Source organism: Thermobia domestica, chromosome 18 (genome assembly GCF_964235325.1).
Source record: "Thermobia domestica chromosome 18, izTheDome1.hap1.1, whole genome shotgun sequence".
Lineage (NCBI taxonomy): Eukaryota > Metazoa > Arthropoda > Insecta > Zygentoma > Lepismatidae > Thermobia > Thermobia domestica.
The window spans coordinates 127,815,064-127,841,597 of record NC_137471.1 but is presented as its reverse complement, the minus strand read 5'-3'; the positions used below and the strand labels follow the sequence as shown (position 1 = coordinate 127,841,597).

The following is a 26,534-nucleotide window of genomic DNA, read 5'->3' as shown; positions in this document are numbered from 1 at the left end:
TCCTTCTCGTCTCCTACAAGTGCGGTGCGGAAGCGCCCATCTAGCGTCATTTGTGTCCCAGTATAATTCGAATTACGAATTTTAGACACAAAGTTCCTAGTGTTAAGCGGTGCAACGTCACAGAATGAAAGTTCAACAGCATTTTTTTAAGAGTTCAACACACAGTATACAGTAAGTAACGCGAGATGTAAGAAAAATCTAACTGACACTTTAGAAAATGTGACAAGTATTTGTTAAATGGTGCTTAATTGGGTAGAATTGTACCAACTTTTTCACAAAAGGGGTTGAAAATGCCAGCGTGGTACCAACGGGCCAATGAAAGACAAAAAGGGCTGAATTTGGTACAATTGTACCAAGTGGGGCAACACTGATTACAGCACTCAGAGGTGCTATTAGGCGAAGGTTTCAACATCAGGCTCCTATACACACATCAATTCTGAAGTGGTACTGTGATTTTGTGGATCGTGGCTGCATATGTCATCAAAGGAAATGTCATTCAGGGGGGCCGTTTCATCGGATATATAGGAGCGTGTGTGACGTGAATCAGAATATTGTCTTGATGTCTGCATCGCCATTTGTGGGACCCACATTCAATGGGTGTGAGGTACAGTAAAAAATATTTGAGTTTTCCCCTCAAATGTGACCAATTTAATTTAAATACAATTATCCAAAGCGATGTAATACCACTTTAAAATATAATAGTATTTTTAAAGACACGCTCTATATTCATCTACTGGAATCTACCTCGGAGGTTCTAATATACATGAAAAATACTCCAGTACGAAGTGTGGTTCCTGGATTCTTTTCCCGTAAGTAAAGCATCGTGAAACAGCTGCGAGCTACTTGCATTAGGAAGGATGACGGTAGTTTACAGAGCCAGAAACTAATCTCACCACCGAAAAAACGGGAAAACATCGAAAAAAATCCATTTGGGTTTGTCCATCACAAAATTCACTTGGGGAGAGCCAGAATTGAACCTGGACTGCATGACCCAGAGGTGAAAGCCTTACCACTGAACCATCGCGGCCTCGAACTACTAATAGACTCTTAACACGCAATATAACTATGAAGCTACATTGGAGCCTTCATAAACAACAACTTTTTACTATGTTATTATCATTAGTTGCACTGTAGTTAAACAGTGTCAAAATATTGTTTATAGCAGCAATTGAAGTGAGTTTGAAGTGCCCTTGAGATAAGTAAAAGTAATTTTCTGTATACAAAATGACATTTCTCTTAAGTTGAATGTAAATTATCTAGCCGCTCACAGTTCTTTATGGGTAGAAAATGAAATTAAATGGAAGTTCTAATTAACCTTTCCGTAAATGCATTAGAAGTTTACAGCCCAGTCGGCCACTAGAAGCTTAAAAACAAATATGGAGGGAAGTAGAGTGAAAGATCCGGAAGTCATCATGAGATTAAAAGAAATATATTTCTAAACGACCTGAAGAACATGAACGAGAGAGACTAGAAAATGATTGCAAAACTAGAAGAAATAATGTCGCAATCACATGAGAAACTTTAACTATAGTGCTGTCAAAATGTTTTGAGCCGTGGAAAAAAATGCGAACTAAAGCTCACACCCTCACACACCCACGCCTTTAGCCAATGAAGGTTCAGCTGTTGCTAAGCGAGAGAGGGGATGACGAAAGGGAGTGGAATTCCTTCAGCCGACAGCAGCGCTTGGAACGGAAGACCAGGTGTCAAGTCAATGTGGTATATGTTTAAGAAGATAGCATGGGACAGCCCCTTCTCTGCCGAGGTCATCATCTTCTTTTTCCGATCTATCGTTGTGAATGAGTCTTCGAGTTCTGCGAACATCTTTTTGGGAAAGAAAATGAAATAAATCCTCAAGGTTTACGTTCCACGCATGTGTTCTATAGGCTACAGAAGACGGATGAAAGTGAGAGATTATAAAATAAATAATACAGTAAGAATGTGGGAAGAAACGGATAAACCTCGAAAAAACTCACGGACATGATTTTGTCCATCACAAGCTTACGTAGTTTGGGATCGAACCCGGAGCCCTTCCCACTAGAAGTAAGCTACTGTGTCCTCATATCCTTTTAAGCATTCACAGGGTGTCTATCGGTCACGAAAGTCACGAAAGTCATGAAAAAGTCACGAAATCAGAAAACGGTCATGAAAGTCAAGAAACAGTCACGAAATTTAGCTTTTGGGTCACGATTTTTTTTATCTGTACAAATATAAGTACAGACTAGAAAATTTTATTCTGTAAAACGTCAAAATTCACCACCAAAAATGTCTATAATCGGCTTTAGACGCTACCAAATCGCATGCAAAGCATGCTTCTATCGCATGCATGAAAATTCGGCCTAATTCGCACCCAAATTCGGACTTGAGAGTGGTGCGAAATGTTATGGTTTAGTAAAGAAAAGGTCATGAAAAAGTCACGAAATTTCGATTTGGAATTCTAGTAGACACCCTGATTCAAAATAGATCGGAAACTTCTCAGATATAGATGGACAGAATAGAAAATACCTAGGTTCTTTTGATCTTAATAATGAATACACATATTTTGGACCAGGTTGATGGTTTCTAGTATTCTGATATAATGATTTATTGGCTTTCTAATGAGATAGGGTGATAATCCCGCTGCACAAATCCAAAATACACTTGGGTCAAGGACGTTGATCTGAAACTATGTATGTAAGAGAAGATATAGAATGGAATTGGTCATCTACCTATTTCCTAGACACTCGTTCATGCCTTATCGCCAAAATGGCGCCAATTTCAACTTCTCTTTCATGTTAGAGGTTGATGCTTAAATCGGATAGACTATGGTAATCTCTGGTTCATGACCCTGATGCGTTGCAGGTAGTAAAGTGACATTTTTATAATTTTCAAAAATAAATAAATAAATAAAATAAAAATAAAAATAAACAATACATATCGTGATACTTTCTCAATTTTGTCTTTATCGAATTCATGTATTCAACTATACGCATAATTCTAGAATATTGTTCTCGATAGTAAAAATGTCTATCAATGTTAATCGATAGATCTAATCGAAGTTAACAATGACATGCTTAAATCTGAATTCTCATGCGTAGTTTTTGATATAAGCAGCATTATGGAGGTTTCTGTTAGCATAAAAATTGATACCGTACTAGAACCGCGAAAGCTGTTAAGGTGAATTAATACTAAAATATTCCTTCATCAAGCCTTTCATTATGAGAATAGCAAGAGAACAGTAAACTTTATGTTTAATCTGATATAATAAAAGAAAATGGTATAATGGTGCGAGATTGGATCCCTGCAATACACTAGAGTAAACGTAACACTTCTCTACTAAAAGGGAAACTTAAGGAATCCAAAGATTTATTAACGAAGAAGTAAAACATCGATAGTATATCCTATCTTGTGGCAGACCTGTCAAATAAAGTTGCTATTTATCCGCCTCGCTAAGATTCAATTCATATTATAGGGGGCCGCGGTGGCTCAGTGGTAGAGCGTTCACCTCTGGTGCTTGGGGTCCCGGGTTCGATCCCAGCCCCCGCCAAGTGAACTTTGTGGTGAACAAACACCGTGTGCGTGGGTTTCCTCGGGGTTCTCCTGTTTCCTCCCACTTTCTTCATTCCACCATTTCATTCATTTATCATAATCACCGTCCCCTTTAGCCTAACCGGCATAACCGTGAAACGTAAAACTCAAAGATTTCATTTAATTTAATTTTCAATTCATATTATTCCCCATCTACCAGAAAATATGGCAATACCTCTGCACGACGCTATAAAGCGTACCACAGTGAAGGATATAAGAAAGGCCATCGAATCTAAATATCTGCGGTTTGGGCTAGATCTGATGGATCTATTTGGTCAAAGCAAGTGCATTACTTATGGAAACTGAAAGAACTTGAGAGAAAAATAATATACACTCACTGAAAAAACAAGCCCAAGATGGAATCGTTGAATTCAACTGTAATTCAATAGATATGAAGCGCTATGGAGATTTATAAACGATTGGAGTTTCAAAGATCAGGAACAGTGCAAATGCCCATCATAAGGCAGTAATATCAGCTGTAAGGGAATTCAGCTGTGGCCATGTCAGTCAATTGTGAAGCCTGAAAGAGTGAGTCAGCACAGGTCAGGTCAAGAAACACACATAATGCCTTTTCTCCGCATTAGACAGCATTACCAGCATTTGATGGCGTTTGAAAGGTGCCACATCGCGGGGATGCATGAGGCCGGCTGGACGTTTGATGTAATTGCCAGACATGTGGGACATTCCGATATCACTGTACCTTGACGTTGGAGCTAGTAGATACGTGAAGGCACCAACGTACGAGTTGGTTCCGGTTGACCACGACAGAACACGATACGGGAGGATCGTCGCATCGTAACACTGTGATATCTGCGCTTGCCATTCGGACACAAGTAGTGGCCTCTACAACACTCTGTGTCATCCTGCACTGTATTTCGACATCTTGTATCAGCTGGATTGTGATTTCACTGTCCCCTGTAGGTTGCTATTAACATCAATGCATAATCGACAGCGTGTGGAGTAATGCCGCACTCGAACAGCATGGAATCCTTATGATTTGCAACGGATTGTGTTCAGTGATGAGTCTCGATTCTGCATTACGACAGATGACTACCTTGCGTGTGTAGTGATACCGGAGAAAGATGTAACTTCCAGCAGATATTGTGGAACGGTAACCCTAGGAATATTCGTAGGATTATTATAAGATGCGGAGCCACATCATATGACTTTTGGTTACCTCTTGTAGTAGTTCGCGGAACCTTGACGACACAGGAGTACCTGAGTAGGATCTGGGTCCGTATGTTACCCACTGCGAAAGCACGTTGTTACAATCTAATAAGAGAATCCTCGGCCACACATAGCACATGTGTCTATTGATTATTTACGTAATATTGAGGTTTTTCCCTGGTCAGCAAGGTCACCTGATCTCTTCCCAATTGAACATGTTTGGGACCACATCGGACGCCAACTCAGCATTACTGCCGATCTGCAATGTTTCGAAGTTTAGTTACAGCAGCTGTGGAATGAATTGCCTCAAGTAGGGATGCATTCGAGTCGAGTCGAGTCGAGATTTAAGCCTGTCTCGACTCGTCTCGAGAAAATGTTGTCTCGACTCATGGCTCGACTCGAAAATATGTTTCTGTCTCGACTCGTGGCTCGACTCGACAGTCTCTGTCTCGACTCGACTCGAATTCGAGTCGAGACGTCTCGAAATTCGAGTCGAGACAAAATGTACGAGTTAAAATATACGCACACATCAGCCAGACCATCATGACTACCTACCTAATTGTCAGTATGTCGACTTTTGGCATGGATAAAAACGGCGACACGTCTTGGCATACACGCAATGATCCTTGATAGGTCGCTGGAGAGAGCTGGCACCACATGTGCTCACTCAGGTTACCTAATTCCCGTAAATTCCGGGAAGGGGGGCGATGTGTTCTGACGTCACGTTCAATCACATCCCACAAGGGACATCACTCAAATGTCCGGCTCCAATTTCAATGAAACTTTTTTTGCTGATAGAAGGCATGTATGCATCATTACTTGTGATGACAAATTTTTGCCATGGTGCATGTTTTCTATTTTTTTAAAATAACTTTTAAGAGTTGTGATGTGGTTATTAGAGATTACTACACAAGTCCCTTACTACCCTTTGTAAACGGAGCGTTAATGAAGAAAAGCGAAGAAAAAACATGTGGATACATATAACTCCTGGGGGGAAGTCGTATGGTAGATATGACCTTGATGGCAGCCATCTTGAAATCCGCCATTTTGAATTAAGGCCAAATTTTCAAAATGGGAATAGGGAAATATGATATATAATTTCGGGCTAGAATTTAATTAGAAAAATAATGGTGAGGTTAGTTTTAAGATACACCCATTTGGGGGAAAGTTACAGGCATATTAATTGTTTTTACTTACTGTGTGCGTAAGTCCCTTCTTACTTTCGTCTCAAGATCTGTAAATCGATCGCAACGGCAGAGCCCGGTTTCGCACTAGTGTTTAGAAATCTTTAAACTCACTTGAGGCAATATTTGTGGATTATTGCCTCTCACACACACACACACAGAATCAGAGTCCTCACACACCAAGGGTGAGAGCTGTGCCACTGAGTCACAGCGGCCACGGGGCTAGGTCGAGTCCACTTTACGTTCATAGTTTCTTAGTACATAAATGTTACGATTATGAAATAGATTTTCCTTAATGAGCTGCATAAAACAAAAGCTTTCGAAATGCATTAAACAATTAGCTCGATTTGAGTGTGAACTTAAAGTTATATCAGAGTGTAAATACGGATACGCACCAAAGCTCGAAAACTTAATACACTATTTCTCCTATATAGTCAGCATGTATCAAGCAATCGTTCAGCTTTCATTTGAGAGGATGGAAATCGAAGGCCCCTGAACAACTATGTTACTAATGTGCGGAATGCATTTATCTTACAGTGAACTGCTTTGATGCCAAGTGGCCTAACTGCAAAATTGAAATTTTCCAGGAGTGAAAGTTGAAGTTCAATATCTCATGAACAATCCATATTTCTTTTATGTTGGGAACCAAAACCATAACTACTGTATGTAGTTCATTGTTTTATAACTTAGTGTTTACAAAAATCCTTTAAAAAAATACCTATTCATAGAAGTGAATGGTACTTATCTGTACTAGTTCTTGGCATCCAAGCAGTCCATTTATTGTATTACTAACTTAATATACCCATTCTTCGCATGGGGGCTGTATTTGGAAGTCAACACCTGTGGAAGTATCACCATTCATTTCAGTGACCGCGAAAACTATGGATTTGACACTAGTATCAATCAATATGGGCTATTTATACATGTCTCGGTAATCCTCACCCGCTGACACCCGGCCCGCATACAGTAGTAGCTGAATTTGCAAGTCATCGCTGATGGAAGTGCCACCATTGATCTCAGCGACCGTGAAAACTATGGATTTGACACTAATGTCGATCAATTTGGATTACTTTTACTACATGTCTCGCTAAACGCCCCCCTGAGACCCCCTGGTTCCAATTTTGACAAAAACGCTTCGCCTTAGACTGGGACCTGGACCAAGGTATTCGTGACCAAAATTTGGTAACTCTCGGTCAACTTGTCTGTTCCCCAGGTCGGTCCCAGTAAACGTTCCCCCCGAGACCCCCCTGGTTCGAAATTTAAAAAAAAACGCTTCGTCTTGATCTGGGGCCTGGACTAAGGTACCCGTAACCAAATTTTGGGAACTCTCGGTCCACTCGTCTGGTCCCCAGGTCGCACACAGACAGACAGACAAACACACAAACAAACTCTTTATTTTATTTATATTAGATAAGATATACTATGTAAAATAGTCTCGTATCATAATATGTGATATACAACAAATGTTACATTATATATTATCCGTAGCTCGTGATATGCTGCAACATATTAAAGCCTCAGAATAGTTGGGCAAGCAAATAATCCAAAAGTTACGTAACCCTATTGCGTTCATGGGAACGAAAACACAATAATTATAACTATGCTAAATTACTATAGACTACCAACTGCTCATTCAGAGAATTTATGAAGTTCACTTTATCGCAATAGTTTTATACAAACTAGATTTAGACTACGGATAATAGTTTTATACAAACTAGATAATCAATTATTATTATTATTATCATTATATTTGCAGTACAGCCAAATACAACGACATTAACTATTAGTTCTAATTAACTGAATTGAGCTGAAAATTAAATCTTGATCTTTAAAGATTAACTATTAATTTTATGCGTTCTGTACCTTTCTGAAGGAATAAAAGCTGGAATTGGTTTCAAGGCTGTTTCTGAGTGAATACTTTCTTCAAAATAATATTAAAAATTATAGAAAGATTTTCGAGACATTCGAGTCGAGTCGAGATTTTTAAGAGCCGTCTCGACTCGACTCGTGTCTCGACTCGAAAATTCGAGTCGAGAAATACGTTTGTCTCGACTCGTCTCGAATTTTACAAAGTGTGTCTCGACTCGAATCTCGACTCGAATTCGAGTCGAGTCGAGTCGAGATTCGAGACATGTCTCGACTCGAGCGCATCCCTAGCCTCAAGCAACAAGCCGCATCACGTATGTATCCGTATCCGAGGAAGTGCTACAACTTACTGGTATGCAACACGTATTATCCACGCACAACCAATCTTATTGTTGAATTGACCTGCTATTGTAATCATTATAATAATGTTGTATGATCTTGCAACCTGTGAAGTTCCATTCCATCCCCTCCATTTCTTTTGGGTGTTTTTTTTTTTTCAGTGAGTGTATTACAATGCACACAATAGTTTTTGGATTGTAAAGACCCTTTATTATCTGCTTGCGTTAACAGTTGTTAAGATTAAGAGGAAATTACCTTAGCTGCTTCTTCGTCTGTAAGATGTGCCACCGTACTAAGAACAGTTCCTGCTTCTGCGCCACCAGTTCCTGTAAGATAAAGAAGACATAATTTAGCTATAATTAACTATTAATGTGGAAAATTAGACTTTTTAATTCTTTGTTTCTTGTCGTTTATGAGACAATTTAAATATAATACACAAAAAGTGATCTTAAGGTTTCAACATGGACATTTTCATACCAAAAGTAAATTGCATCTATACCTAAGAGTTGCTATTGTCCATGTATTGTCTTTACCTTGTGCATTAGCAATTGATATTTAGTAATACAGGAGAATGACTTTACGAAAAGATTGCTAGTAATACTTAAACAATTTCTGCTTCTGTATAGCCAAATGGTTATCTGGTGTTCTGGGTTATGTGCCAGATTAAGGCGTAAGAAACTCCAGTTTATGAAACCAAAAATAACGGCCGTAGGAGCATCAGCGACATAACTAGGCTAGTTGTCGCCCGGGGCAAGAACTTCCCTTAACGCCCATCCTCCCCTGTCCAACCAAACCAAATCGCTCTCCGACTACATCTGATATTTCATCACAAAGTAATTCTCCTTTTCCATTTTTTCTTCAAGTGGTAAAGCTTGATTTCAAAATTGCAGTACATAATTTAATTTTTACTACAAGATAAAATACCAAATTTATTAGTATTTGATTGCCAAATAATATGAGAGTAGCATGCTTTTGACATATCCTTATAGTCTTCTCATAATAACTGCAAATCACAATGTTTTTGGAATTATCGGGATTTGCATATGTGTAGAATGAATCAACAGTCTGTTGCTTTAGAATAGAATATTTAATTATGACAAACAATCAAGCTGTTGTGTCGAGTCGGACATTTTGCAAGTATCTTTAAATCGATTTAAGTTAAATAAAAACACAAAAAGGTGGAACTAAAATTTAACTTTGCGGGCTCTTTTGGCTGCAAAAGTTTTTACAATGTCCTCAAAAGATAGCTTTGAAGGTAACTTATGTTCTATGGATATGATCCTAAGATTGGTGAGTCGTTGTTGTCTGTAAGTTTCTGAGATATTCTTTTATGATCTTTAATTTGCTAAAACTCTTTCCTTCCTTTATGGTAAAAATAAATAATTGCCCTGTTTTGCGCTTCCCAATCCGGCGCCCGGGACATAAGCCCCGTTTGCCTCCTCCTTAGTTACGTCACTTAGGAGTACATGTATTGACCAAATGTTCTCGAGCTTAAAGTAATCAGATCTACCATATTTCTTCGTTGCCCGTATTATCAGATAATTCCATTTTCTAGTTAACGAGTACTGCATGTCAAAATTATATTACTAAGAGCTGAAGCATTTTGTTCCTCTTAAATTCTCTTTTTAGCTATTCTTAATTACCGCCTTATGATTTAATGCAGCTTTACCATTAAAGTTAGTGTCCAATATTGGAAATTAGCATCTGACATGATCATGCTGCCGAAGCATTAGTCTGAGGACCACAAGCAATGAATGTCTCCCATGGGTTCGATCAAACACTGATTAGGGCATGAATGTTACGGATTGTACTTTCACTGTTTATTTGCTTATCACAATTTTTCATCGTCTCCTTTAGCCTATAAGGTGTCAAACTCCCAAAAATAAATAAATAAAAGATCGGAAGCTAGTTTATAAGTAAGCCATACAAAGACATGTATTCACGGTGTTGGCTATGAAGTGCATCCTACGAAATACACGTGATTCAAGTTATGTAAATTGTTAATTGAGATGAAACAGTTGAAGATTCACTCAAAACACTAAGATATAATCATCCTCACGTGGTTGTCAGATTTAATTAATTATTTTAGGTCATACTCTGTTACACAGCTATGTCTTCTGCTCGTTAAATGTAATATACATAATTTAAACAAATAAAATAACTTATATTATTAAATTTTTGTTCTTTTCTTCTAGTTGCCAGATTAAAATAGTAGCTGCATGTATAATTAACATTAAACAAATTATATAACTAGTAGTTCGTTCACGTGGAAATCCAGTTTGCCTAAAAATTAAGTAAATATTTTTGTTAATTAATATATTTAACTTATTCGTCTTATATGGAACATGGAAGGTGGCCATATTATTATTAATATTATTACTTCCCGTTCGCACTCATTAATTTCCTTCCATGTGCATTACACTTGAATGATCTTTGCGTGCAGGAAAAGGAAGTAATCCATAAAGTGTTACAGTATGACAAATGATTAATCCATTTTTCAATTTGTTAATTTTAATTCTAGTAGTGTTCGACACCAAATCTTGAAAGGTATCAAGACAACTGTACTTTCGGTCACACTAGATATACAATCTAGCACACATCAGAAATATGTACACTCATGTCCAAAATGATTGTCGCATATCTATAACTGTCTTCTTGTAAGAATATAATTTGATAATGATTTTGCAGGGTACATTTAATACTGATACTATGTGTATAATCCGGAAATGTACATTTGTGATAAATGTCATACGAAAATAATTATAAATACGAAAATTAGAATGAGTAAAACAAAATGTTGCTAAATGGACATGAAAGTTTTATTTTCGTTTTATTGTTCTTATTTACTGCTCTTTTGACATGAAATTTGCCACATACATGTCTTTGCCGATTATACACATACTAACATTGTAAGAAATACCGGGTGAATTTGTTATCAAATTATATTCCTACAATAACATATTTATAGACACGCGACAATAATTTTGGACATGAGTGTACATTACAGTACTGAAAGTGTTGAGTGATAATCAATATAAAGTAAATAATAAAAAGAATTTGGATTGGTTAATACTGTATCAGAGGACGCAGCTTCTTTACGAATTTGAACAAAAAGAATCTATGCGAAACAAAGGAGGAGAGACTAAAACAGCTTTAGTACAAATTTAGCATTAGATGAGACAAGACGCACTTACACATCTCTGATTGAAATGTGCTAAATATATCCTAATATTTTTGTGAGCTGGAATAAAAACTATTGTTTGGTACATTACTCCAAATGGTATAGTATTTAGCCGACAACAACACTTGGCTTTTCGTCAATTAAAGAGAAGAGAAGAAGAAGGTTCAGGCAAATGGTTGGTTCGTCTTTTACTGCAAATTTTCAATGAATTTAAAATTTAGGAACTTTTCGGGCCAGTTGAGATGTATGTATATTCCAGAGATCACCGTGCCGCTGTTTCTATTTCTGCGTTCCTTCGTTTATTCACCTTGTTACTTTCACACTGTTTAACACCGTCTCTGTATTAAATTGGTGACAGCAGACCTGTGTTAACCGCAACACCGGACTCTTGTTTTTATTATTACTGTTTTTTAAAGTTTGACGTCCCACGGTTAAGCGCCAACGCTAAGGGAGATGGTGATGGCGAGATGAATGATATGGCAGAATGATGAAAGTGGAGAGAACCCCGAGAAAACTCACGCATACCGCACCCTTGGTGTTGAAATAACACGCTTAAATGGTAGACATCTTGAAACTAATAGCCTATGTTAAAAATGAGCTTTTTTTGTTTTTTGTTTACCGGTAGTAACATGCTGTGTAATGTATTATTTGTAATAGTGTATCAGGTACCACGTCTTTGTATATCACATTACTAGTCTGTTAGAACTACTTTTATTCATTACGATGAGAGTAAATATTCATATAGGGTCTGCATACCAATGCAGTCAAAATGTTCCCGGAATGTTGTAGTTTTCGCACTTGTGACCCAATGACAACAAAACTTGTACAGTACATTCCTTAGGTTGTCTAGTTATGAATTTGATAAGTGTGAACAGGTCATAACAGGAAGCCTATGAGAAATGTAGCTGAACGAACGTAGGTGTAAGTGCTAATCAGACGGCGCAATTTCACAGAGTGAGAAACGCGCAAACATCAAGTTCATGTGCATATTGGGGAAAAATCTGCTTCAGAGATTTTGATAGAGATTTGCACCATCGGATGTTTGGATCTCAACAAAGTTAAAAATTGGCGTCAAAGGTACCCGTTTTGCCATCGTAGAAGAGATCAAAACTAATGTGATGACTAAACTTCGGAAGAAAGCAAAAGAGATCTTTCGTCGGTGTTTCCAGCAATCACAGGAGCGGTGGAGCAAATGTGTTTCGAATGCGCCTACATGGTTTACTTTTAATGCGATTAAGTAAATGTGGAATTATATTTGGTAATAAAGAGCTATAAGAAAATTTCGGGAATTTTTTGACTTCCCTGGGGGCGCGGTGGCTCAGTGGTACAGCGTTCACCTCCGGTGCTTGGAGTCCTGGGTTCGATCCCAGCTCGCAACGTGTGGACTTTGTGGTGGACAAAAACCGTGCTCGTGGGTTTTCTCAGGGTTCTTCCGTTTCCTCCCACTTTCATCATTCCACCATTTCATTCATTACTCATCATCACCGTCTCCTTTAGCCTAACCGGCATAATCGTGGGATGTAAAACTTACAGATTTCATTTCATTTCATTTTTTAACTTTCCGGAATATATATCAGAATTGGCTATGAGAAATTTATTAAAAGTATTAGGGTAGCTTCAATCTTGAAATCTCATTACAGTTCATTATTATTCAAAGTGAATTGTAGAACATTGTAAAGAATATTAAATGTTTTATGGCATTTATCACAGTTCTCTCAATTATATTCGTGATGCACGATCATAATTTGCTCGTTTGTATTGTAATTTTTTTTTTTAATGTAACGCAATCCAGAAACGTTTTCTAAAATAAATGATGCACTTCGAAGTCAAGTAATTAAGGTCATTAAAAAGTGAACACATCATCTCATCTTGTATTGTAACCGCGACGATCTCGTCACTTTCTTAATGAATGGACGCTGTTTCCTTGACCTAGTACAATTGGTCACTGTTCTGTGATAGCAAGATAAGTCTACATTAACATTTGTGGAAGCATTGTGTGTATATATACATACATAACTGTTTCACTTGTCCTAGACACATCATTTGGAAAGACTCGGACTACTCTGACGCAAGTATAATTTAATAAATGTAATCATGGATCTAGGCTGAACGTGAGACTGGGAGGAATCGAGAGATGACACTCTAATTTATTTATCAGTTATGATAAATCTTCTTTATGTGTAAATTATTCCTATAAGATCTAGTATTTTCTTTTTTTCTGTAACGAAATTTCTACGTTCAACACAAGTTTCAGGGCTTATTTTCGCTAGAGAAGTTAATCGTGAACTGTGCTATTTAGCACAAATATATGTGTTATTCTAGTAATTGTGGTCAACACTAACTAATTAACTAGCTTTATGGCCTATGGAACCCACAGGTTTAATGCTGCGTTCACAAAAGCTCTCCATTGACTTCTATCCTCGGCCAACTTGATCCAGTTTCTATTTTGTATTTCAATTTCTGCGAGATACATCTTAATATTGTCTTCCCATCTGCGCCTAGGTCTTCCTAATGGTCGTTTTCCGATTAGACTTCCAGTTCAAACTTTATAGTACAGACAGGAGTGACATTATTAATAAATACCGTACGTGAAGACGAAAGGTTAGCGGAAGACCGTGGAGTATAGAAGATTCTCAGTTGCGGCAAGTGACCTTCCAATAATGGCAGAATACCTATGATGATGATGATGACTATACAAGGTTATTATAATCATTAAATAAGAAACGCGCTTACGGATTAAATATAAATGTAAAATGAGAAAGCCTTAAAATTGAAGAGCAAATGTAAGAGTAGAGAATAAGCAATTAACCCTCGCACTACCTTGGTATTTTTTTTCTAGTAACGCGGACTACCAATCGGGGGGTCATTTTGTACCCACCTGTTAAGGTTAAATAGAAACTCTTACAAAAATCTACAGTGACTGAAGTGAACAGTACACGGGATAAGACTAACCGCCAAATTCAGAAAAGGTGAGAAACATATATTTATTATATGTACTGCCATCTAGGAGTGACACTTCTAACTGTCAGGATTTAGAATTTAGGATTTAGATTTCTGGGCTTTCAGCATCTAAGGCTATTTAGCCCTTCACGTCCCTCGGCGAGCACACTATACGAGGAAAGGGAAGGAAGAAAGGATTGGGAAAGGAAGGAAGCGGCCTGGGATCTATGAGTTAGCCAGCATTTGCCTTGTATGAATAAGAAAAACCCAGGAAAACCTCATACAGGTTGGTTGGCCTGAAAAAGCGTTTTACACTTTTTCGACCGAGTGCCCCCACAGGGAATTGAACCCGGGACCGCTCCTTCTAAATATCAGTCACATCTCCTACCAACAGGGGATAGATACTTTGTGGTGCCCACCAACTGAAAATAGCAAATTTATGAGACAGATTAACGTTCAATTTGCACATCGTAAGGTATACGTTTTAGCAAAATATGTTGAGCAATAACTTTTTTTTTTTTTTTTTTTTTTTTTTTTTTTACAATTTTAAAGAAATGATTGTAAAAGTAATTATTAAAAAACATACTGAGGCGAGCACAAAGTACCCTTTCCCGTTGGTAGTGCGAGGGCTTCTATTTGTCTGTAGTATACGAAAACAAACTAGATTTATGTTTACAATATATTTATGTTTATTTAAAAGTTCCATTTTGTTTGAATGTGAATTCTAAAGGGTTCTTCAGTTGCGTGAATAACTTCTAAAACAATGGAACCAGGGGCGGATCCAGGACGGACTTCTGGGGGGGGGGGGGGTAGGTTGTAATACTGCTACTTAGAGCTACTTTCAAGAACTCCAAACTCTGGGATGGATTTTATTTATATATAACAAGAAAATTTCCTCTTCTCGGGGGGAGGCGATCATCCCGATCCCCCCCCCCCCCGTGGATCCGCGCCTGAATGGAACAATCTTTACTTGCAGCAATGACTTGCAGAATAATCTACCAGTGCGTTGAAGCACGTTCAAAGAAATGACCATCGCACTTCCTGAATGGAAACAATACAAAATGGACGGCGGAACGTAAAAAATGTCGTATACGTGCAGAAGAACCTCCAAGCAGAAAGAACTGGTTTCTTTCTACATTATTATCCACTGGCTGTTATGAATAAATACAGAGAAAGCCTCTTCTTGTAACCAATCTTTGTTGGAAGGTCAATGCGCGAGGAAAGAAAATTATATGAATTTTAACTGTGTACCTCATTGAAGTATTCATCCAGGCGTCATTATTACATCTTAAGCATGGGAGACGATTTATCATGCAGATGTTGTAATATACGTTCTCTTAACATTGATTATAGCACGTGGTGCAAAAGTGCCCTACTTTACGGTAAAAAATTCAATTGAATGAAGAGTGTAGGAAAGAAGAGAAATCAATAAACACATATTAACCTTAGCTATTGTAGTGTTGCACTCGAGAAAAGAAAACTAATGGGGCCTTATGCAAAGTCGTTTTGACGTCTGATTAAAGCCATACTACACGGCTGACTAACGGATGGTTATCAAAATTGTATTCAGAGTCTCTGATTAGGACGTAGTGTTTGACGAAGTTAATCACATATGACTAATTAATCTAAAACAGAGGCTAATCTTTTACCTTTCGGTTTAGCGTGCGACACTATATTTTGTATTTTTACAGACTACGCATGCGCCGATTTACTTTTCCATAGTTGCCACATTTATTTTTCTCACCCGATGCATTGGGTGTTAATCATACCCAAATCATCTTTTTAGTTGCACTCAAAGTAGACTCTGAATACCAAAAAGTGCACCTTCTTTAGTAAAGAGTTAGTATGCTACTAAGTAGACTGTGACTAACACTTGATTAACGAATTCTCTCTGAATACCGCCTATGATGTTTAAGGAACATGCAAATGGTAAAAATGTGCCCACGCTTGAATAAAATCCTTAATTGCACTTTTTGTACTAATTTGAAGATACTGAATCCAATAGATGTACTGAATCCAATATCCGTCTACGAGATCACTAGAAAAATGACCTCAATAATTTGGCATGCTTGAACTAATGCTCATGTCAATAGTATAAATGCCCACACTTGAATACATTTCTAATAGTGCGTTTGATACTCATTTGTGAACAATAAATTTAATGGAACTATTTTTAACTATATCTGTCTATGAGAGCACGAGAAAAAATATGTAACATCTAAGCGGGAAAAAGGCAGTATATATGTAGCATATGGATAATGTATGGTCCGTTCAGATTTACGTAGTAAATATATGGATTCCTTATATTTGTACAATATACCGCTGTCCGGATATGGATTTTTCTCAATGCACTTTTATCACTAGAGTCATTGAAACCAAAGTAATATAGGCGTTGAAGCAAAACTTACGCTGTAATGACTAAGATTAAGCAGATGGTGTACGGCGTAAACCACCACATACAATCGACTACAGCCCTGTTGATAACAATATTGTGTCAACGTTCGGCAAACTTTTTATTTGAAGATATCACAGCCGCTTCAATTCCTATGTATCAGATACATCTATGCTTTAATTTTTCGCGTTCGCATTGCTTTGCTAGAAGTCATAAACATCCAAGTAACAAACATTGAGAATTTGTATTAGTTTTTTTTTTTTTTTTTTTTAAGTTTTAGCATGAGCAAAGTTTTACACGGTGTATTTGAAACTTACGCTAAGCAGTTTTGTGAACATATGAATTTTCTGACAAAATTTTCATTAACATAAGTGTCTTCGGGGTTAGTGCATTTGCTTGGTGTATTTCAAGATCATCTCGATTAGTTGATTGAACCATTACCATTTTAACAATTTACTCCAAAATTCGATGAAGCTAAAGAAGCACCAGGTGTGTGTCAAAATTTAAAACAGACGTTAAATCCAATAGAACTACTTTAATAATATTCGTCCACGAAATCATTAGAAAAATGACCTTAATAAGTTGGGATATTTAAAGTAACACTCGTGTCAATGGTAGAAGTACCCACGCTTGGATAAATTTCTAATAGTGCGTTTGATACTAATTTCAGAACTGTAAATAAATTTTCACTCCCGAAGTTCAATAGGTCCTCAGCCTTATCAAACACCCCTAGTGATAGCGCTATCACATGCAAAATCGTATTGTCTAGTTGACTACGTTTCCGCTTTTCCAATGTTTTTAGTGTTTTAAAGATATTACAGAAAAACTCTAAAATTAGCGGTAGTTTAATTTCGCTGTAGTGAAGACCCTTAAGTCCAAAAATTACAGGATTTACTTATGTACGAGTATACGCCACATTCGTTTTTTTTTCCTCTGTGTGATCATATCACTTTTTTTTTACCCTATTCTTAGCAGCTGTTCAAGTATATCGATTAAGAAAAAATGCATTATTAAAAATTATTTAAAAAAATGCATTTTCTAACTGCTTCGTGATCACAGAAGAGAGATTAGGTAGGTACTACTAGAGTTTAGTGTCTCTTTCAGCAACGAAACTACATAAGACGTGTACCTACAGCTTTACGGGAAAACCGAACCACAGAAGTCTTGGAGGGAATCGAACTCGGACCTTCCGCGCCAAAGACACATACGTCAACCGAATATATATATCCACGAAAGAGAATCACAAAGAGGAAGAGAAAGAGAGAGAGAGAGAGAGGAAAATGGAAAGATCATATACGCTCTGTCTCTGTCCAAAGTTCATGTTGTTTTGATAAGTAAATATCACTAGGAAAGCTTTAACTATGATAATCTTTATTCCACCCTGCTCCTTACAACAATTTTCGAAATTCCATCTGGTACATCGAGCACAATTTTCTTTCCTACAGTGGGTTGCGTCCTTCTGCGTATCTACATCCAGTGATTTCTCTAAGGCAGTGGTAACCAAACTTACGAAGCTTTTGAGGTACCGTACCGTTTTTAAATTCTACTGTGAACTACCAACCAAAAGAACTAGCAACTTTTCTTTTTTAAAAAATCTTATATTTGATTATTGCCTATAAACTTACATTTCTAGTAAATATGAAATCAAACTATGCAAGTAAGCAAATGTCTAATATACACACGAGAAACATAACTTACACCCCCACGTGTATACAACCAGCTGTGAAATGAGTCTGACATTGGCAGTTGCGCAGAAGAAACAAGCAGTTGTTGTCGTCGCCAGCGTCCTCTGTCGTTAGCGTCAGCTCAGTGGAGGAATCAACCGGAGTGTTAACGCGATCTACCGAATATATCCCCGCGAACTACTAATAGAAAGGTAACCAAGAAAGTTATGTTCCTTTTCCACCCACCACCTTCGAACATCGATATGTAACCTAAGACGTACCTTGAAGATGAAAAATACTTCCCACAATCATCGACGACCTTCTGCAAACGTTCTGGAAGACCATGCATTCCATCGCGGTAGGCCATGAAGGAAAGAAGATATCAAGTGCATTTTGTACCTCTACTAGGGATTTGAACTGGCATCTCGTAAGATGATTGTCCAAGGAATGGAACAGGTGAAAATCGGACGGTGCAATGTCCAGGCATTATGGCGAATGCAATAGTGTTACCCATCCAAGCGTAGAATGGTGTCCTGGGTTATCCTAGCCACGTCGGGCCTGACGTTGTCATGTAACAGGAAGATCCCTTTGTGATTCAGAAGTGCTGGCTCCAGAGTTTTGTGTTTTTCTTCAACACGGCTCTACTGCTGACAGTGCACAGTTGCATTGATGTTAGTAGCAGTTCTCGATGCACGATGCCGTGAGCAGCCCACCAATCACACAGGAGGATCTTCTTCAGGTTCAGTGCTGGTTTCGGCTGTTTTGGAACCGGTTCATGGGATGCTAACCAATGATGACGGCCCCGCGGAGCTTTGTACGGGACCCACTTTTCATCACATGTCAACACCCTCTCCAGAAATGGCTCCTTCCTCAAACGAGACAGCAAAGAAACACAGGTGTCTGCTTGCGTTGCCTTCTGGCCGGAGTCAAATCATGTGGGACACATCAACCTAAGTTGTAGTGCTTCCCAAGTTGATGAAGGTGATGCCGAATAGTTTCTCCACTCACACTGAATTGAAGTCCCGGTTCTTCACATGTCTGGTCATTTTCACCTCAATTGCTGCCTGAAGATCTTCATTTTGGACATGAGTTGGTCTTTCGGCCCGTGGTGCGTCTTCGAGTGTTCCATCATCATCGTGAAACCTGTTAAATCACCGCTGCACTATCCGCATAGTCGCGACACTCTTACCAAAGGCCTTGCATATCTTACGCCGCGCTGCAGCGTCGTTTAATCCGTTTGAACTCCTACAGCATAAACGCCCTTATGATGTTGTGTGGAGGTCCCATTTTCACTCTGTTCGCGGTGTAACTGAACTGCCACAACCAGGTATTATGTTGGATATACCTACACCAACAACTGACCTTCGCATTATCTCAGTTCGCAGTCAACTCACGTTTTGGGACCAATTGAGCGCAAACCTCCACAAAAAGCGATAGAACTTTCTTGGTTACCTGTATAGCTCATGATTGACTGTTTGGCGATCACTGATATAAGGAATATTAAGAAAAATAGTATAAAATGCTTTTAGGCTATAAAACAGTATCACACTTTTTATATTTTGATGATAACACATTCATTTTAAATCGTTAGTTAAAAAAAATGCCTTTTCTGTTGTCATATATCCCTTTTATGCTAATCATAGATGTTCCCAAAGCAGCATATATAATGTGAAAATTTTGTCTACAGCACTGATTATCAAATGTTTGCAATTTAACAACTTGCATTCAACATGAGAGCTAAGGTATTACTATATTCTTTCTATTTGATTTGAGTTTAGCATCCCTCTGAGCGGCGAGGCTATAGCCTATAAGACAATTATATGACCTCCCTAAGAGAGTCGAAGCCGGGTCTCTCGCGCCAAAGGCAGGGTATTCCTAACAACACAAGTTAGGCTATGGATTGAAAGAACACAGTGGCGCTGTTACTTTGTCCGTGTTCTCTTGCTCATTCACCTAATTCTGTAACACCGCCTGTGACAAATCGGCAACGCCAGGCATGTGTTATCCGCGACACTGGATCCTTGGTATTGATATAACACTTTAAAGTAGTACTCATGCTGGGATCACTGATCTGAGTTAAAATTGAACTGTTTTAACACCATCATTTTTTGCTGTGTACATGTTGCTGTGGAATCCGATCCACATGAGCTTCTACTGGGAATCCTACCCGGGTTGCCCACTCCGAAGGCGTGTATCCTAACCATATACCCACTAGGGAACTCGTCAAGTTGTTTGTAGTTTGTTGTGCATTTTCAAAACCTAAGATATATGAGGCGGGACCTGCTGATTAAATTGAGACGGCGAGCACCTTAATTGGGAATCCAACCCGAGACGACAACGCGCACACGCAAAGCACACGCGTTACCCACTTGATCACAAAGGGACACTGGGATATTTTCGCTTCAGGAAATACAAATATGTGATCACAGTTACACGATTTCAATACTAGTGGCTCAGAGAATAGTAGGGAGGTCTGGAAAGCGCAGAATGACAAATAACAGTTAATAAAATACAGTTATAATAATTTGACAGGCTTTCTTTTTCATCCTCTTTCGATTTAAATAATAAAAAAGTATATATCAATTGTATTGCTTTGTAATTCTCTTTATAAATAAGATTACATTAGAAGACGCTCTGCAAATGTCGTAATTCTTTAAAACTTGCAGCTTGTTTTCCTGTCTCCTTGCCATTTAATGTTTTCCATTATCCTTCGTAATTCTTCTTCATCATAGGTATTCTGCCATTATTGGCAGCCCACTTGCCGCAACTGAGAAGCTTCCATGCTCCACGGTCTTCTGCTAACTTCTTCGACTTCACGTACGGTTTCTCTATTTTGGTATCGTCCATTAATTGTAGTCTCCTTCGCCCCCTCCCTCTCTTTCCTGCCACCATACCCTTTAGCACGTCCCTCATGATACAATTCCTTCTTAGTCAATGTCCGAACCAGCCTCTCTTCCTTTTCTTAACAATATAAAATTGTTCTTCTCTTCCTGTCCATTTCTAACATCCTCTCATTCACTTTCCGCTCGACCCAGCTAATTTTCTTCATTCTTCTCCACATCCACATTGTTCATCCTTTTTGCATAAGGTCCATGTTTCTTACTCATACAATACAATAATACTGTCGACTCCTTTCCGCTAAGTAAAAACTATAGAAAATTAGAAATACGTGATTTCTAGCTGATTTGTATTAGCTTTGTTATCCTAAATAAATTAATAGTAATAGAAATCACTGAACAAAGCAACGTTTATTTTAAAACTAATAACTGTGTAACAGTTTCGCCAAATAACTGAACGTATTGCGTTAGTATTAGGAATTAGAGTTCTGGGCTGTCGGCATCTATGATCATTGCTGGTCCGTCACATATATGAGGGATGACGTCCCTCGGTGAACACACTATCCGAGGAAATGGAAGGATGAAAGGATTGGGGAAGGAAGGAAGCGTCCTAGGACCTTGTATTAGGTACTGTCCCGGCATTTGCCTGGTGTAAATGAAGAAAACCTCATTCAGGATGGCTGACCTGAAAAGACTTTTTTGACCGAGTGTCCTCGCCGGGAATGGAACCCTGGACTGTTCGCACCAAAGGCAAGAGCGTTAGCGACTACGTCACGCTGGGCTACAGAAGGTAGTGGCTTCATCAGACATTGCCTCTGACTATGTAATTATATTGGTATTGGTTGCTTAGGTGTATTTCTGTTTGTATATTCCATATCAAGATCCACTACTGACCATTAGAACTAATTCTCTCACTACGTAGGTAAGCGAAATTTCTGCAACTTTTAATAGCATTTATAAAATTTGCTACTTCATTATGTGTAGTTTAATACAGGAATGCAAATAACCACTCGCCCGGTGATTATTTAATATCATACTGAAGGTAAATAAATGGTTTCTATTGCGGGATGTGGACTAGTAGTTTTTTTCTTGAGGTAGTAAAATGTTGTTGCTTGTATTTGCATCCCTGGGTTAATACATGTTTTTAACATCACCAAACCACATGAACTTCCTCGGCTGCCTGTATGGTTTGCGTTCTCTCATTTTAGCGCGGATAAATTGGGTTCCATTCCAGATTGGAGTTTCTATGATTTTCAATGTCGAATTAAACTGCAGCCATTGTCTCGTGCAGCGTTTGTTCTGAAATGGAATGTTAAATTTCCATTTGCAAGCAAAAACCTGGAATTAATTTAATCCAGAAATAAACACGTTTTTCTTTTCGTTCCTTTCTCATTTTACAAGAAAGAAACTTTACGCCTTTTTCTACATCTATAATGACAGCTAGAAAATACCACTTTCGACTAAAAACGTTTTGTATTAACATTGTTATTTACACTTGTAAAGATATTAAGTGACATTCCAGAATTCTTGTCTTTCTTTACAAGCGTTATGTAGTGAATGAGAAAAGTAAAAGGTAGTAACAACTGAACAAAAGTTGTTTCCAGTCACCTACAAGCAACAGTGTAGTAATTATGTGGTAGGCTCGGCCCAGTTCTTCCACGTTGAGAACTCCGTTTTAATCAGGTCGCTTCATCCACTTTACCATCAATAAAAGACAAGTTTATTCATGCTTCGTTGGAGGACAATATAATACTTTCATTGTCACGATAGGCTGCCACATGGATATCAGGGGAAAGTGACATTGGAGTAAGCTAATAGTAACATTGACCTTCCTGAGTCAAAGAAAAAATATCCAGTTGTAATATTGTGCTCAACTTGGTGCATGCTAAGTAAACGCGATAATCCTTTCGAGCGAGAAAGTAATATAGTGGTCGAGAGGAAAAATCTAATTCGAGATGTCAACAAATTTACACGTTTGAAGGCCCCTATACACCGAAAAAGCGACTTTTCAATACTCTTTGATCGTCACAGTCTTACTGGAATTTTGTATTTTTAAACACTTCTGGCTTGTTTTCTAACTTCCAATGAATAATAGTTCACAATTTGCCGCAACCCATTGTAATGTTGCTTTGGGTGCTGATATTCTAGCAGTGCGTTTGCAAGAACTTGGCGAATTCGCTCCTCCAATTCATCAATAATTTTTGGTTTTGTGTGGAAAACTTCCTCTTTCGTTCACACACAGAGGAAGAAAAGTCGCAGGTGTTAGGTCAGGACTCCTTGCTGGCCATTCAAGAGGGTCACGATGTACCAACTAGATTCCTGGAAAATGCGTGTCGAACCGCGCTCGGGGCCCCATCTTGTATAAAGGTTAGGTCATTGTAATTGCCCCACTTGGATGCAATACCATGAAATAATCTTCAATCAATCGTCATCGTTTGTCCCGAATGACGTATGGACCCAGAACTTTCGTAAAGGTCATGCAGGACCATACTGTGACGGGCTTTTTCAACAACCATCCTCAGATTCTCTTATGTATACCAACAATTACAATCGTGCCGGTTAACAATATGAAACACGGTCTGACCACAGGATATTACCGAAAAGATCGGACCAGTTTTCATATAATCATCTTGTATTCCAACCGATAATCACAGCCTCCTATCGATAATTCCTGACAGCAATATGGTTTACATTGACGAAAATTCAACTCTTCCTTCAGAGCAGTTTGGATTATGTGTCAGGTTAAACCACTTTCGTGAGATGCCCGTCTTTGTGATTTCTTTGAACTTCGAGTAAATGTTTCCTAAACCGCTTGCACATATTCTTCTGTCCTGGATGTTGAGGGGCGATCGCGTCCTAATATCTGTTACAGAATCAGGGTCCGTTAGTTTGGAAGGGAATTCCTTATGGTCTTTGCATCTACCGAGGCACGAAGTCCTTTCACACTTTCTTATTGTTTCTGTTTTTGAAGTGAATACTTTTGCAATTAAAGAGTCCAGGGGGAATTATATAAAATTATTTACGAATTCTAACAAGTTGGATAGTGAGGTTTAAACTTAGTAGATTTCTCGAATAGTTTTGGATGGCAAAGTTCTTGGTCACTCTAAAATATGTCATTTTTCATTTGCGTCGCAAAAATAGAGAAAGATTTTAGGACAGGGATGCAAATAAGCAACAAAATTTTACTGATGTGATGTGAGACGAGACATGGATCTTCAAAACGATATATCACTTTCATAACAAGTTTTCGAGACGAGACAGCTTCACCTCTTACCTCGTTTACAACTCCAGTATACTTGTTTCTTATGTTTTTTGAAACTTGGAAAAATATTGCAGAAATTGACTACGACCTTTCTTAAAGAAAAAAATGAAATGAAATCTTTGAGTTTTACGTCCCACGATTATGCCGGTTAGGCTAAAGGAGACGGTGATGATGAGTAATGTATGAAATGGTGGAATGAAGAAACTGGGAGGAAATGGGAGAACCCCGAGAAAACCCACGCACACGGTGTTTGTCCACCGCAAAGTTCATTTGGCGGGGCTGGGATCGAACCCGGGATCCCAAGCACCAGAGGTGAACGCTCTACCACTGAGCCACCGCGGCTCCTCTTTCTTAAAAAGGATGACAAGAGAATCCAATGCCATGTTTATTTAAACATCCTAAAGTCCACACAATTATGTCAAGTGGATAAAAACATTTGATGGATGTTGTTAAGGAAGTTATTAACGAAAGGAAGGAAGAAGAATCATTATGTGCTAGGATGACTGCGACACCATGTAAATAGCTGCAAGAAACATAGAAAGGGTACGACATAGAGAACAAACATTCTGTTAATATTTGACACTTGAAGGCTTTTACGAGACAAATTGCCGGAAACCCATGTATACTATCTGAACACGATGGTAGATATAAAATAATTATATACCGGCATACACACAAAAATTAAAGGCTAGGATAAGTAATGTTTCTGACAAGAAACAAGTGGAAAGTATCTGTAATGAGATTTATACATGTATTAGTAGTGCCATGTAGAGCACAGGGCCGGCGAGAATCCAAAGATCCATAAACGTATTATCATCATCATCATCATCATAGGTATTCTGCTGTATGGTCTTCCGCTAACCTCTTCATCTTCACGTATGTTTTTTCTGTTTTGCTATTGTCCATTAATTTTAGTCTCCTTCGCCCCCTTCCTCTCTTTCTTGCCATTATACCCTCTAGCACGAACCTCATGATACAGTTCCTTCTTAGCCAATGTCCCGACCAGTTTCTCTTCCTCTTTTAATAATATCTAAAATTGTTATTTTCTTCCTCTCCATTTCTAACACCCTCTCATTCGTTTTCCGCTCGACCCACCTAATTCTCTCCATTCTTCTCCACACCCATATTTCGAAAGCTTCCAGTCGTTTCTAATCATTTTTGCATATCCATGTTTCTGTCCCATATAACACAATACTCCACACGAAGCATTTTATGCGTCTTATTGTCAACCTTTTATTCAAGGTCCAGCAAAGTAGTCTTTTCTTCCTCCTAAAGGCTTCTTTCGCCATTCCTATCCGTGTTCTTATTTCACGTTCACACTTCATATATCACTAAAATATTTTATTGTCGTCACAAGTGTGATAACAAGCCGGACTATAGTAACCCACATAGCACAACATTTTTAAAGAACGTCTCAAAGGTCCTATATTTATCTTGGACATTCAAGCTCGCAGTAGAGACCTTAGAGATAATGAAAATATCCACGGAATTTCCTTCGAACTTCAATGGAATATACTTGTCACGAGGCAATATTTGGATGATCAAAAGTCCTGTGATTATTCCCTAGAGTCTAGAAATGTCCTATAAGAATGTTGCAGAAAGTTTCCTTTCCGGGTCATAAGTGGACAATTGGATATTCTGTTATCCCAGGTGATGGCCATTTTACAATCGGAGCTCATTAGGGTTCATGTTGGCTCAGGATCAGGCTCAGGTGTCACCAAAGGGCCTCGCGCTCAGTAACCTCAATGCTAGCTCAGGCTCACACCTACTCGAGCTCAAACTGTTTACCCTAAATGAGACCGCATTCTGTCGATCTTCTGATCACTACTTCCATTGGGTTCGCTCTCACTATTGCTTGGGTTTACTATCCTCAAAGAGACTGTTCACAAATCACAATGAGGTCCACGCTAACTCAGATTTACAATCGTTCGAGTTCCTACTCTTATGCTCCATGAGGTCTGAGCTCGCTAAGGACTCGGGCTCACTTTCCTCAATGGAGCTTGCACTCATTTGTGTTCACGCTCACTAACCTCACTGGGGCACGCGTTCGCTTGAACTCAGGCTCTGGCTCTACTTATAGCGCTCGTGCTCATGTTTGATTATTGAGCTCGCGGCCGATTAAGCACAAGAACCTGGCT

At 38.5% G+C, this 26,534-nt stretch overlaps 1 protein-coding gene across 1 annotated transcript in view; it reads right to left on the bottom strand.

The window, feature by feature from the left end:
* LOC145675237 (uronyl 2-sulfotransferase homolog pip-like) overlaps nucleotides 1–26,534 on the bottom strand; it is a 100,918-nt gene that overhangs the window by 68,734 nt on the left and 5,650 nt on the right. The window contains exon 3 of the mRNA XM_081745620.1: nucleotides 8,376–8,446. Within this exon, the coding sequence (XP_081601746.1) occupies nucleotides 8,376–8,446 (71 nt within the window). The remainder of the gene's footprint in view (nucleotides 1–8,375; nucleotides 8,447–26,534) is intronic.